The sequence below is a fragment of the Pteronotus mesoamericanus genome, unplaced genomic scaffold (genome assembly GCF_021234165.1).
Source record: "Pteronotus mesoamericanus isolate MK-2021 breed Mesoamerican mustached bat unplaced genomic scaffold, CSHL_Meso_final contig_22, whole genome shotgun sequence".
Taxonomy (NCBI): Eukaryota; Metazoa; Chordata; class Mammalia; order Chiroptera; family Mormoopidae; genus Pteronotus; species Pteronotus mesoamericanus.
Window position 1 is genome coordinate 952,444 of NW_026555090.1, and position 14,981 is coordinate 967,424.

The 14,981-nt window shown below is 48.6% G+C and overlaps 1 protein-coding gene and 1 pseudogene across 1 annotated transcript in view; both read left to right on the forward strand.

Moving 5' to 3' along the window:
- Positions 1–2,097: 2,097 nt before the first annotated feature.
- Positions 2,098–14,981, forward strand: part of NT5M (5',3'-nucleotidase, mitochondrial) — a 42,626-nt gene continuing 29,742 nt past the window's right edge. The window contains exons 1-2 of the mRNA XM_054571120.1: positions 2,098–2,550; positions 7,096–7,196. Coding sequence (XP_054427095.1) covers positions 2,281–2,550; positions 7,096–7,196 — 371 coding nt within the window. The 5' untranslated portion in view covers positions 2,098–2,280. The remainder of the gene's footprint in view (positions 2,551–7,095; positions 7,197–14,981) is intronic.
- On the forward strand, positions 7,660–13,892 carry LOC129068817 (proliferating cell nuclear antigen-like; annotated as a pseudogene).

A 14,981-nucleotide genomic window follows, 5' to 3' on the forward strand; every position in this document is an offset into this window, starting at 1 on the left:
TATGGTGGAGCTAACGGAACTCTTGAACGCTGCTTGTGAGACGGTTAAACAGCACAATCACTTTGAAAAATGTCTTGCAGTTTCTTGTAAAACTGATCTTATACCTGCTCTGTGACTCAGCAATCCAATCTTAGGTGTTTACCCAAGAGAAAAAAAAATGCATCCACAAAAAGTCTCATATGAATGTTCACAGCAGCTTTACTTGTAATTGTCCAAAACTAGAAACAGCCAAACGTCCATCAATGAGAGAATGGGTAAACTGAGGTATATTTACTCAATGAAATAGGAATGACTCTTAAAAACATGCTGAGTGAAGGAAATAGGTAAAAAAAGAGTACATAGAGTATGATGATCCCTTTATAGGACTAGAAGAGACAAAACTCATCTGTGGTGGAAAAAATTAGAACAGCGGCAGAGGGGCTGATGAAGAAGGAGCGGGAATGAACTTTCCAGGAAGGTGGGGGTGTCCAAAGTCAGCACTGGTGACCAGCTACCTGGGTTATTTAAACTTAAATTATTTAAATTAAATACAAGGGAAATTTAGTTCCTCAGTCACAGTGGCCACATTTCAGTTACTCAGTAGCCATGGGTGGCTAGTGGCTACTGAATCTTAACAGCACGGATCCTTCCCATCACTGCAGATTTCTTCTATCGACAGCCCTGGTCTGTATCTTGCTCGGGATGCATTTGTCAAAACCCATGGGATGATAAAGTTGAATTTGTGTATTTCACTTGTCAAATTGACCTTTAAATATATGGCCCCCATGAAGGCCACTTCGCATAGGCCGAAGTGCTTCGTGGCGACCAGCACTGCCGCCTGCAGCCGGCTTCCAGGTGCACCCGGGAGCGAGGGGGGCCGATGGCAGGTGGCTGCGCGGAGGGACGCAATGGAGAACGTGAGCGCAAATGGAGCGAGCCCTTAACGCGAAATCCAGCTGGTGAGCGTTTTCATCTTCATTGTAGAGTTCTTCAAACTTTCCCGTATCAAAGTGTTCACAGCACAATTATGAAAGAAGACAGTGATGTAATAGAATAGAACTTCTGTCAAGGTAAAGAAGCACAGTGGAAAATCTTAGGGGCCAGAGAGGAGGCAGGGACAGCATTGAAGGTCTCACCGCCGCGCACCCACTCACTCACTCAGGACACAGGGATGAATCAGCCTGGTCTCCACCTTGAATTCAGGAGGTACCTTAGGAGCAACCAGCTGAGCTAGGGGACCGAAGACCTACTATGTGGCATGGGTCCGGGGACCCCACAGCCCACCTACTTTTCCAGCTGTACCCCGCTCCTTTCTCACTGGCCATCTCTCTGACCTCACATTGGATCACTTTATCATACTTTCAGAAAGATCCATAAATATCAGTTCCATGAGCGGGAGGACTTTGTTCACTGCTTGATATCCACCACCAAGCACATCGGAGACACTCGGCAAGTACAGGCTGCTACCGGGGCCACTTGTGCCTGGGCTTCCGCGTGCCCTTTCTCGTGGTGCGAGCCTCTGCGGGGGCATCACCTCCTGCAGGCGGCCCTCCCGAACCGCCCCTCCAGTCCCTCCGCCTCTCCATCAACCTATCCCAGGGTGGATAACAACGTATTTATTTCTAGATTTATTTGAAAATCATCAGTTTTATTAAGGCTTTGTGATATTTGCAAGGTACTTATTTGTTCTACTAAAATGAGGCTCTCCGCAGACATTCACTATTTGGTTCCTTTACATTGCTTGCACTCTCTGGAAGTATTTTGGCTGTTCTGTACATGCATTTGCTTTTTGCCTGCCTTTCCTTCCAAAACCTAAGTTTCAGGATTCAGGAACCCTGCCTGTTTTGTTCGCAGAGATAAGTGCTCAATAAATACTTCAGGGACACAGGCTTGTTCCAACGGCGTGCCCTGCTCCTCCATCCTCGCTGCTAGTGGAAGGACCGGGCCCAGGACTAGGGGCCTGGGAGAAGATGTGAGTGGAGAGCCGGAGGGTGGATGCTCCAGAGACATTCCAGCATGCGGGACTGTCTTCAAAGCCACGCTCCTCCGGCCCGGTCTCCGCGGGGTCGCGTGTCCCTTTAAGGGCAGCGCGGCCACGCGCCTGGATGAGGCGCGCTCGCAGCCTCGCTCTGGGGTTGGAGCCTGCGCGCTCGCTCCCCGCGACCCCCACCCCTAACCTCCCATCCCCGGCCCGCTCCGGCGGACAGGGCTTTCTCTTCCGCGCACCATGCCGCTGTGCCGGCCCCGGCGTGGCGGCCCGGCCCAAGCCCCGCCGGCCGCGGCGAGCGAACGCAAGAGGCCATGATCTGGCTGGGCGGCTGGTGCGCGCGGTGGCCCCGCGGCGCGGCGGTCCCGGCCGGGCGGCGCTGGGTGGCGGGCGGGCCGGCAGGCCGGGCGGGCGGCCGCGCCCTGCGGGTGCTGGTGGACCTGGACGGCGTACTGGCCGACTTCGAGGGCGGCTTCCTCAGGAAGTTCCGCGCTCGCTTCCCCGACCAGCCCTTCATCGCGCTGGAGGACCGGCGCGGCTTCTGGGTGTCCGAGCAGTACGGCCGCCTGCAACCTGGGCTGAGCGTGAGCATCCCCCGACCCCCGCGGTTCCACCCCGGGCTCAGCGCCACTGAGGGCGGGGAGACCCAGGCCCGCCTCCCCAGCCCGGGCTTGGGTGGGTCACCGCCGCGAGCCTCGGGGTGGTCTCGTAAATTAACGTCCTGGGAAGGACCAGAGCCGCAACGACCGACCGGGCAGCTTTGTGCTCAGTAACTGTTGGCTGTCATCGAGGGCTTCTCAAAATTCAGGAGACTATAAAGCGTAATATACCTAACTCTATATAATCGGCTGACTTTAAAATTTTGGGCGTATTTAGCTTCAGGCCTTTTATTTTTAATAAAATAAACATTACAAGTAAAGTCCTCTTTGACCCCTGACACAGGCACTCTTCCATTTCTTCATCCTCCTGAGTTTGTGTTTCCACCATTCTCTCTCGCCCCCTTCCATAAAAGCATAGCTCCCAGTGGAATTCGAAGCCCAGGGAGGTTGAGTGACTCCGTGGGCCTCACCCAGTGCGTCGTGGTCAAGTCGGTGCGGGACCAGCGTCGGCGCCGGCCGTGCGGAGCGCCCGAGCTGGGCTGGGCGCCGGCTCCCAGGGTGCTCTGCGCTTCGAGTCCGGCGGGCGCTGAGGGAGGCGGGGTCCCGGCAGGGGCACAGCGGCCAGCCTGGGTTGTAAATTTAAGCTGTTTTGCGAAAGGAACAGGGTTTTGTTTTTGTTTTTGCCACACGCAAACCTAAAGAGGCTGGGTGTTCTCCGGCATCCCTTGATCTGCCCCTTAGGGGGACTGTCAGAGGGTTTGAGGATGATGATGATATTAGAACCTAGCGGGTTCCCGCCTCCTGGCTGCATCGCCTCTTTTCTGTGAGGCAGACGTTATTGAGTCCAGTATGCCGGTGGGGGGTCAAACAGGATTGAAACCCAAGTCTATGTGCCTCCCTAGCACCCTTCTGACTTATAAAAGTCACCTGGACAGTAATTTTGGTTTGGTTGAGGAGGCAGATGTTAAAAAGGGAATTAAGTGCTGTTTCTGTGTCTCGTTAACACCAGGCACTTCGGGAGGTGACTTTCCCAGATCCCAGTGCTGACTTCTTCCAGTTCTGATGCCTAATTAAAAACTTTTAAGAGAAATACCCCAGGAATTTTTGCAGTCTCCGTGCATGCTCCCTGCTCTGTGTGTGCTCCTTTATAGGCCATGCACAACACTGGCCATCTGGGCACCTTATTTCCTCCCGGGAGTATGAGGGGCGACCCTCCAAGAAAAGCAGAATTATCTTCTGCAGGGCAGGCCCCTTGTAGCACAGGCTCCCCCGCGAGGTGAGTGTTCCAGGAACCCATCTGTGTCAGTGCACCAGCTGGCGTTGTTGTGAGAGGCTGTGTTTGGCTTCAGTGAATTTTTTTTTGAAGATGCTTTCATTGTGTTTGCCCCTTTCATGGTGGGTGACTGACCAGCGCACCTGCCCCCGCCGCGCTGCGTATTCAGCAGTTTTTGACCAAAAACGGCCTGACCCCTGTGCTCCACCCTCCCTATTTACCTGGTCTCGCCCTGAGTGACTTTTTTTTGTTTCCCTGGATGAAAAAAGTCCTCAGAGGCAAACATTTTGCCGATGTGGAAAAGCCAAAACAAAAAAATGACAGAAGCACTAAAAGGCATCAAAGTCAACAAGTTCAAAAACTTTCGAACACGGGAAAAGTGTCTCGATAGGTGTATTGCATCAAATGGAGAGGACTTTGAAGGTGACTGAAGTTTAAACATGTAAGAATAAATATGCAATTTTTTATAAATAAATTCTGGGTTTTGGGGGCCCCTCCTCGTATATTAGGGTGATTAAACTAAGCCTACCCCCATCTCTGAAAAGGACAGTGGCTTTTTTAGTGTTTTGCACAGAGGTATGGCCTTTGGGTCTAAGGAGATGAATTGCCATTTCCAAGTACAAAGAAAAAGCCAGGGCTCACGGGGCACTGAGGAGGGGGTGTCCTGGGAGGGACCTGCCGACTTCCGCTTCTGAGAGCATTGCAGGAAGAGGGATTTTCATAGATGGACACACGCCCTTTGTTACCGGCACAGCCCCCAGCAGAGTATCCTTGGGTCTCCCCTTGGCCCAGCGTCTGTGGATGAAAACAACCAACCCACCCACCAAGCCCGCTTACCTCTGTAGGCGCTTCCACTTTCCGAAACACCAGTCTGCCCGTATCCCCTGTGATCCCCACAGCGCCCTGCGAGGCAAGCTGGGCGGAGGCAGGAGGCTCAGCTCATTGGAACCCACTTAGAATCTCACAGTGGAGGAGCCCAGAGAGAGCAAGGGCCTTGACCAGGGTTCAGAGCGCGCGAGTGAAGGAGGGAGGGAAGAAATGCGGGGACGCAGGCCGTGAGGTGAGGCGGTCAGCCCCGGGCCGCGCCGCAGCAGCCAGGACTCGGACAGTTCCGTGGGGCAGCCCATTTCCCACCTCGCTACACGGCCTCCAGGGGAATTAGAAGCCCCACGCTCAGGTTCTGACAGTAACACCCATAAGTGGCCTTGAAAAAAATGTGTGAGCCTCAATGTCCTTATTTGTAAATTGGGGATAGCAGTTCTTACTCCATGTGGGATGTGAGGGTCAAAGGAAAACATGTTAGCAATAAGCACTCATGTACTCCGTGTAGTTGCCAGTGTGGCCTCAGTGAACTGCACCTGGTCACCGATGGGGTGGTGGCACTTGTCCTGAGGCGTATAGCTTCTGACTTGGTAGAGGCACTTCCTGCGCAGCACACAGGGGATTTGGGTTCCTGCTTCTCGGCGGCGGCCGGGGTTTGTCATCTTGTCACCACTTCCCCCGGTCCTGGTCCTGCTCCTGGTCCAGCTCCTGGAGGGGTGTGGCCTTCCGCAGACTTGATTTCGGCTCAGCAGCAGGAGGTTAGAGCTCCCAGCTGCGGCTGAGACGGGCCTCTCCCCTCTCGGCCACTGTTTTGCAATTTAAGATTAGGTAACTTGCTTCTGCTTCTGAGCCTCGGCTTTCTTATGAAATGAGGGACTGGAGTTTTGGGTTTCAACCTTTAAAGGCTCTAGAATTCTTTCTTTTAAACAAAGTGTTTCTTGGCAGCCCAAGATGTAGCACAGATAATAGAGCTGTTCTGACTGATGTGGGTGAGGGGCCTGGAACTCTGCCCCATTGACCATCCACCCCCAAAACACTCCCACCCCCTGTCCCGGCCCCCAGACCCCCAACCGTGACGTAGCAGTGCTCTTAAGGAACTCGATGAGTTTTTCCAGCTCTTGAATATAAGGACTGTGGGGTGTTAACCAATGGTCGGTCGTTGCTATCAATTTTACGCCAACAGGAATCCCCAATTTGGGGTGCAGTGAAGAAGGCAGCTTTATTTAGTGCAAAACAGCCCAACTGTGATACAGCACAGCTGCGAAAACAGCTCACTAGTGTTACAACTCCATTAGAGGCCTCAGGGCTGTGAAACTGGGGCACCTGGCTAGACAGCTCTGCTCCATTTCTTTCTTTTTTTTTTTTAAAGACTTTATTTATTTATTTATTGACAGAGGGGAAGGGAGGGAGAAAGAGAGAGAGAAACATCAATGTTTCTCACGCGCCTCCTACTGGGCACCTGCCCACATCCCAGGCATGTGCCCTGACTGGGAATCGAACCAGAGACCCTTTGGTTCACAGGCCAGCGCTCAATCCACTGAGCCACACCAGCCAGGCTCTGCTCTTCTCTGCCCTGCCCTCCTCTGCTCCGGTCTGGGAGATGTCTTCAGTGTTTCTGGTGTTTCATTCAGCAGTTTACCTCCAGCTGGGGAAGTCCAATCTTCAGTGGAGAGGGAAATCGATCTCTGAGCCAGAGGGCAGCTGACGGACTAGACAGAAGTCCCTGCCCCTGGTCCCTGATTGGTCTGCCTTTACAGTTTGGTACCCAAAAAATCACTGTCCTGGATTGTCAGAATGGAGCTGCTCTAATTGGTCAGTGAAAATTCTGATGGGAGTGTAGGTGTGCAGCTCTAACTGGATGAGGAAAGCTTCAGTCTTATGGTTGAAGTGCCAGGAGCTCCTTTCTAAGGGCTGCTCAGATTGGCAGGTAGGCAGCTTAGTGCGAGATTCTCCCTGGAGTGTGGTTTGCGTGAGAGGCCCCTACGTATATTTGGCTGCTAGACTTTTAAATTTGAGTCCAGTCAAGCTACTGAGAGCCCTTCTTAGGTATCTTCTTTCTCAGGGTCCATCCTCAGAGCCTCCAGCATGCCTCGGGCCACTAGAATCAAGCAAACGTGTGGTTCATGACGTTTGGCCCCCACAGCTTTGTCTGCGCCTCCAGCAGAGCAGGTTTTGGAAGCCACAGTCCCTGACACCTTCGTTGGCCTCTGCTGGGTCCTCGCTGGAGTCAGGGCCCTCTTTGGGAGGGCTGTAGTCAGTAGACACTCAGTTGGATTCCCCTCCTGCCCGGAAATATGTCCTTGGGTGTGTGGGAGGGGGTGAAGGGAATGCGGAAGCCCCACCCTCTCTTACCCGCAGCCCTTTTTGGCTGTGGCATCCTCCCTGCCAAGAGGCAGGGTGCGGAGGGCCCTGGACTCACGTGCTTCTCTCCTCAGGAGAAGGCCATCAGCATATGGGAGTCGGAGAATTTCTTTTTTGACCTTGAGCCTCTGCCAGGGGCTGTGGAAGCTGTGAAGCAAATGGCCAACCTAGAAAAGTAAGTTTGTCTTCCTACTCCAGCACCTGTGCTCCCTGCAGTTCCTCTTTGGCTTCTGCCCCCGCCCTCCCCGCCCTCCCTGCTCTCCCTGCTCTCCCTTCACGCCCTGCACAGGGCCGTGCTCCTTCCGCCGTCACTGGACCCGAAGCAAAACCTAACTGAATAAAACGGACGCCACTGGTAGGCTAGTAAGATCTTTCGATTCACTAACTTGAGAAGATATTGAGTCTCATTTGACATGGCTCGCTAGGTGTTGAAAGTTCATTTACTCAGCAAATATCTGAGAATGACTGTTAGATACCAGTGATATAGAAATGAACAAAACATGGTCCTTGCCCTCATGGAGCTTACAGTCCAGCCAGAGAGCAGACGTTAAAGAATCATGCAAGTGAAGATAATCAGACTGTGATAAGTTCCGAAAAGAAGAGTGTACGGTGTATGCAGAGGTGTAACAGGAGACCGAATGCGAAAGGGCGGTGAGGAAGCAGGAGGGGCGTAGTGTGAGATGGCTCTGTTTTGTCCTGGGGACTGAAGCCCCCACGCCACCACCATCACATACCGCCCACGAAGCCCATCCGAGGTTACAGATGGTGTGCTTCCCCGGGAGTTTGTTTTGAGCAGCCTTATGGAGGTGTGATGCGTGGACCACACACTGGTTTAGACTGTGCACCTCCGTGGCTTGCGGCACATCCACAGAGGCGCGCAGCCGTCTCCACGGTCAATGTTAGAACATCTTCATCGCCCTGAAAAGAAACCCCATACCCATTAGCCCCCCCATTCCTGCCCCCTCTCTGCAGCCCTCGGCAACCACTCTCTCATTTTATATCTTCATAGATTTGCCTATTCTGGACATTTCACATACATTTAAGACAATATGTGTCTTTGTGACTGGTTTCTTTCATTGAGCATAGTGTTTCCAGGTTCATCCATATTATAGCACAAATCAGCACTTCTTCTTTTTTTTTTAATGGAATCTGTATTGAATGAGGCCATGACATTTTCAAACAGAATTCTGCCCTCTGCTGAGACATACTTTTCTGATTTGCGTACCCTATATAACTTTTTAAAACTTGAGATATAACTGACATATAATATTAGATTCATTTCAAATATCTAACATAATAATTTGATATTTGTATATATTGTGATCATTCCTTTTCATTACTGAATAATATTTCACTGTATGGCTATGTCACATTTTGTTCATCCATTCATCAGTTGGTAGACATTTGGGTTGTTTCTAATTTTTAGATATTAAGAATAATGCTGCTTTGAACATTTGTACCTGTCATGTAAATGTTTTTTTCTAGTTGTATAATTTCTTTTTTTAAAACTGTTTTTAAAAGATTTTATTTATTTTTTAGAGAGAGGGGAAGGGAGGGAGGAAGAGAGAGGGAGAAACATCCACGTGTGAGAGAAACATTGATTGGTTGCTTCTTGCTCGTCCCCCACTGGGGACCTGGCCCGCCACCCAGGCACGGGTCCTGGCTGGGAATCAAGGTGGTGGCCTTTGGGTTCACAGGCCAGCACTCAGTCCACTGAGCCACACCAGCCAGGGCTGTAGTTGTACATTTTCATTTCTCTTAGGTATGTAGCCAGTAGTGGAATTGCTGGATCATATGGAAAACCTATATTTAGCATTTTGAGAACTGCCAAACTCTTCCAAAGTTACTTACACCATCTTACATTACCATTAGCAATATATGAAGGTTCCAGTTTTTCTACATCCTCATCAACACTTGTCATTGTCGTTTATATTTTAGCCATCCTAGTGGATGTGAAGAGGTGTATCATTTATGGTTTTAATTTGCATTTCTCTGCTGGCTAAGGATGTTGAGCATCTTTTTGTGCGCTCATTAGCCATTTTTATATCTTTTCTGGAGAAATGTTTATTTAAATCCTTTGCTAAATTTTTCAACTAGTTTGTCTTTTTTTATTGTTGACTTGTAAGAATTCCATATATGTTCTAGATAATAACTCCCTTATCAGATATATGGTTTACAAATATATTCTCTCATTCTGTGGATTGTTTTTTTTTTCTTTTTTTAAAACTTATTGATTTCAGAAAGAGAAAGGAAGGAAGAGAAAAAGAAACATCCATTTGTTGTTCCACTTATTTATGCATCATTGGTTGGTTGTTGTATGTGCCTTGACTGGGGATTGAACCCACAGCCTTGGAGTATCAGGGCGATGCTCTAACCAACTGAGCTACCCGGCCAAGGCATTATTTTATTTTCTTGATGGTATCCTTTGAAATGCACAAATTTTAATTTTGTTTTAGTTTATTTTTTTCTTTGTCACTTGTGTGTCTCATCTAAGGATCCTTGGCCTAATTTAAGGTCACCAAGATCTGCTCCTATGTTTTCTTCTAAGAGTTTTAAAGTTTTAGCTTTTACATGAAGGTCTTCGATCCATTTTGACCTAATTTGTGCATGTGTTGGAAGAAAGAGGTCCAACTTCATTCTTTTGCATGTGGAAATTCAGTTGTCCCAGAACCATTTGTTGGAAAGGCTTTTCCTTCCCCTATTGAACTATCTTGGCATTCTTGTCAAAAAGCAGTTCATGATAAATGTTAGGATTTATTTCTAGACTTGTAACTATTACTGGTCACAAATTTGCTTGAATTTAGCAACCTGAATAACAAAGCAACCATAAGGTGTGATTTGACCTTCATTGTACCATACAAATGTCTCCCCAAACTGTCATCTTTTAAGATTCTGACATGATAAATAGGCATCAGAGAAACACAAAATGTTTAGAGTTTGAGTTGATTGTAGACTTGTTTGGTCAGTAACTTACTGGCACCTCTAAGCCTAGGTCCTGCAGAGTAGTATATTTCATGCTGGTGTATCATTTGCACTCAGTTTATGGTGCAGGAGTGTTGTGTAACTTCTTGTGACAGGAGTGTCTGTCGCAACAGCCTGGAGAGGCCAAGAATATGTGTATTTGCGCTGAAGCTTTTCAAAACTCTATTGTTGTCTGGATCCTCGTTTCCTGGATCTCATTCACCTGAGCAGACTTTGAGGCGCTGGGTAGAAGAGTGACTAAGGTTAAGTCCTAACTGGAGTTGGACAGCCTAGGCTCAGACCTGGGCTTGTCTGGAATCCGTCAGACATTGGGCAAGTTATTAAACTTTCTGGGTCTCGGTTTCTTCATTAGTAAAATGAGAGTGAGAAAGTCCTTGGTATAGTGCCTGGCACATAGCAGATGCTCAGTAAATGCCCTTGTTATTATTCTGCAAGATTTAATAGGTGTGCGAAAGAGAAGTATTCTATAACCAGAACCGTTGGGGAAACACTGAATTAAGGTTTTTTACTGGAGGACTTTTCAGAGCTTTTCACTTGCTCATGTGCATTGTGACTGCTCACTGGGGCGGCAGAGGATGCGGCTTTCTTCACGTGTGTGCCGGCTGGGACGATTTTCTTTCTGAGCTTCCCAAGAAATTCCAGTCCGGGAAGTGCAAGTCTAGCCCTTTCCAGTGGCGCTTTACCTCCTTTTGGCTCTTCACTGGGGAGAAGATTCCTACAGGCAGTGCCCGAAGCTGGGACGAAGGAGGGGCCGAGGCAGTGACCAGGCGGGCAGCTGTGTGCCCAGGACGAAAGCGGACAGATACGGAGGTTTGCCACGGAGCCCAGTGAAGGTCCGTGAGGCCCCTGCTGCGAGGTAGGCCAGCTTCCAGTGCTGCAGGTACAGGAGCAGATGAGAGAGAGCTCTTGCTTCCCTGGTCACGAGTACACAAGCGACTGGAATGTGGCCCTGAAAGGGCTGGAACATGTCAGCATGTGTGAGTGGAGGGCGGGGAGGCAGACGGGCGGCACTCAGACTCCCTGGGGAAAGCAGGGACACTGAGCTGTCATCTTTTATTAGTAGTAGTAGTAGTATTGTTTATTCTATTGCAGTTGTCCCCATTCTTTCTCCTCTCTGCCCCCCACGAGCTGTCATCTTAAAGAATAAAAAGGAGTCTGCTCGGTGGGGAAGGCAGGGGGTGCAGGTGGGAGGGGCATGTGTGAGCAAAGACATCTGCCCACCGGAGGGGCTGTCCTCGCACGGCTCTTTGGCCGGCCCGCCCTCACTGAGCAGGGGACTCTGTCCCCTAGGCGTTGCCTCCTAGGCATCACCTCCCCTAGGCACCCTGAGGAGCTTGTTTGGAGTATCTTCAGTAGTGACTAATTTTTAAAAACTAGTCAGTAATTTATGAATATATTCTCATAAAAACCCATACAATGTGAAATATGTGAAAAAATGTAGTTGCCTATTTTCCCCCTTCCCCATCGACCCAAATCTTTTTACCCTAGTTAACAAAGTGATGTTTTGCTTTCAGACCTTTTACAGTGCACTTACATATGTATTTGTATGTGGATTTGTAATTTTCTATGTTCCATCCAGCAGCCAGAATGATACCTTTTTTTAAAGAAAGGTTTTATTTATTTACTTTTAGAGAGAAGGGAAGGGAAGGAGAAAGAGAGGGAGAGAAACATCAGTGTGTGGTTGCCTCTCACACACCCCCTACTGGGGACCTGGCCCACAACCCAGGCCTGTGCCCTGACTGGGAATCGAACCGGTGACCCTTGGGTTCAGAGGATGGCACTCAATCCACTGAGCCACAGCAGCCTGGGCCAAAGTGATATCTTTAAGCCAAATTCTGATGATATTGGTCCCCTCTTAAAGCTCTCCCTTGGTTTCCTGTTGCACTAAAACAAAACCCTGACTTGGCCAGGCCGTGAAGAATCCTCCCGCACAGACCTGCCTCCCTCTGACACCTTTCCCGTGCTCCCGGCGCACTGGCTTGTTTTCTGCCCCATGGGTGTGTGGAGCGTGTGTCCGTCTCGTGGCATGTGCTCTGATGACGTCATCTTGGAATGTTTCTCCCCTTTCCATGGCCACATCGTTTTTGTCCTTCAACTCGGCACACCTTGAATGTCACCTCCTCAGAGAGGTGACCGCTGCAGCTGAAGTGGCCACTGTCCCCTCCTAGTCTGCCCCATGACCCTGGGACGTCCTCTAAGCTGAAACTGTGTGTCTGTGTTTGTCCCTTTCCCTTTCGAATGCCATCGCTGAGGTCAGGGGCTGCCTTGGTTATGGCTCTATTCTCAGTCCCGAGAGTGATAGCTGGCACGTGGTACACACTCAGATTTTTGCTGAAGGAATATTCACATAAGTTTTTTTTAACAGACAAAAAACAGGAATGCAGTCCTCTACATTATTCCATAACTTTCTCTTTTTCACTTAGCAATGTGTGTTAGATGTCTTTCCATACGGATACAAAAGAATTGTCTTATTCTTTTAAACTACTGCATGGTATTTTATCATACACATACACCATAATTTACTTAATGATTTTCATATAGACACTTAAGTCATAGCTATTTTTTCCTGTGTGCCAGGGCTACATGAGAGTCTTGGTGTAGATGTGCAAGTGTTTCTGTACAATAGTGGACTGACTGGGTCAACGCCAAGTGCAGTTAAAATTCTGATAGATACCAAGCGATACACATTTTTATTCTTTCAGCAGATATTCTGCCATAACAACTAGCATAGTATAGTCTACATAAAATATCCTCAGTCAATATGAATTGTCCTTGGAAGGGGCATTTGATGGGTAAAAATAACCAACACTTACCTGGAGTCAGTGCCAGCAAATAAATGAGTCATATCTGAATCTCCCTAGTGTTTAGAATATAACGCACTTCCACGTGCGTAGAGTGAAGGAAACTTAGGGATCTAAAGCAATGGGTGCTTTCTGATGTGACTGGAACCGGCTCCTCAGGTCAGTCCCTAAGAGAAGGCTGGAAAATGTTTGCTTTAAAACTATATCGCTAATCGAGCCCTGTGGTCACCCTCCTTTAGCTTAGGCGCTGCCTGCTGGCACTCGTTCTGGGAAGGGCAAACCCGCGCCACCTCCTTCCTTTCTCCTCCCGCGCACCGTCCCCGCTCCGCGGGGGTCGAAGCGCCGCTGCAGGCTCCGCCCCGAAAGGAGGCTGGTCAGTGAGGGGGGCCCGCTGGGCGGCCGCTGCCGCGGCGCGGTCTGCGGCGCAGGGACTCGTCCCCCAGGTCGTTGGCCCAGCGCGCCCCGCGCTCCGGGGGCTTCGGGGGCTTCGACGCTGCAGCCTCGACCGCGACCTGGCCGTGGGCTTGAACCTCATCAGCACCTCTGAAGTACAAAAAGGGGCTGGCAACGAAGACTTCCTTACCCTAAGGGCTGAGACAATGCGGGCACATTGGCACTAGCATTTGAAGCTCCAGATCAAGAAAAGGTTTCCGACGGTGACATGAATGGCTTTAGATGCTGAGCTGCTTGGAATTCCGAACAAGAGCGCAGCTGTGCGGGAAGGACGCCCTCTGCTGGACTCGCGCGTGCAGGCCGCGATCAGACCCGAGGTGCTGCTGTGATTTCCTGTGCAAGAGGAGTGAGATTGTCTGCAAGTGGGGAACTTGGAAATACTAATTTGTCACAAAGTAAGGTCGATTAAGAAGAGGAAGCTGTTACCATAGAGATGAGTGAGCCAGTTAATCTAACTTTTGCACTGAGGTATCTGAACTTTTTTACAAAAGCGCCTCTACTCCCTCCTGCAGTAGCTCGCACTCAGTATGTACCCCTTACAGATATGTACCCCTTGTTGTGGAGTATAAAACTGATGCTATGGACACTTAAAGTACTGTCTGGCTCCCAGGATCGAGGATGAAGAAGGATCTTAGGCCAAAGTCCGAGAAAATAAAACTAACCTCTTGAAGAACTACTGAGATCCCAGCATGCCTTTAAAAGTCTCCTCTGTCACCAAATTTGTACCTGAGTACATATGTAGATAATGTTCTCTGTAAATAACCTATTTTTTTCTCATTCTCTACAATTTAAAGGATAGTCTCAAGTCAAATCTGGTCTTATTAACCTAGAACTATCTCTGCCATATCTAGAAATACTCTTTAGAATTTTTATTACAAAGAATTTTAACTATTAGTACAGTTTTAAGAATTGTGTTTTCAATTTAAATAAAAATTATTTGAATTTCAAAAAATATATAGCTTTATGGTTAATTTTGGAAAAATAAAATACAGGATAAAATGTCATTTATCATCTCAACCACTTGGAAACTACCACTTTCTTACATTTTGGTGTTTATGATTGATTTCTTTCCTATATATTTTGTCCATACTTATCATTTTGTACATAACTTCAAACATGTATTAAGTAGTAGCAATATTTGTCAACAAAATTTCGACCTCCTCAGAACTACTTTTGAAGGAAACACCACTTATTTACAAGGATCATTCTAGATGTGCCTAAACCTGTTTATTTTTTTAAGTATATGTAATTGATTATGCTATTACATTGTCCCAATATTTTCTCCCCTTTGTGCCCCTGTGCCCTGCACCCCCCCTCCCACCAGCATTCCCCACACCCCCAGTTCATGTCCATGGGTCGTACCTATAAGTCCTTCGGCTTCTTCATTTCCTATACTATTCTTAACCTCCCCCTGTCTATTTTGTACCTACTATTTATGCTGCTTATTCCCTGTACCTTTTCCCCCCACTCTCCCCCTCCTCCTCCCCTCTGATCTCCATTTCTGTGATTCTGTTCCTGTTCTATTTGTTTGCTTAGTTTTTGTTTTTGTTTTTTAGGTGCAATTGTTGGTAGTTGTGAGTTTGTTGTCATTTTACTGTTTGTAGTTTTGATCTTCCTCTTTTCCTTAGATAAATTCCTTTAACACTTCATATAATAAGGGCTTGGTGATGATGATCTCCTTTAACTTTATCTTATCTGGGAAGCACTTTATCTGCCCTTCCATT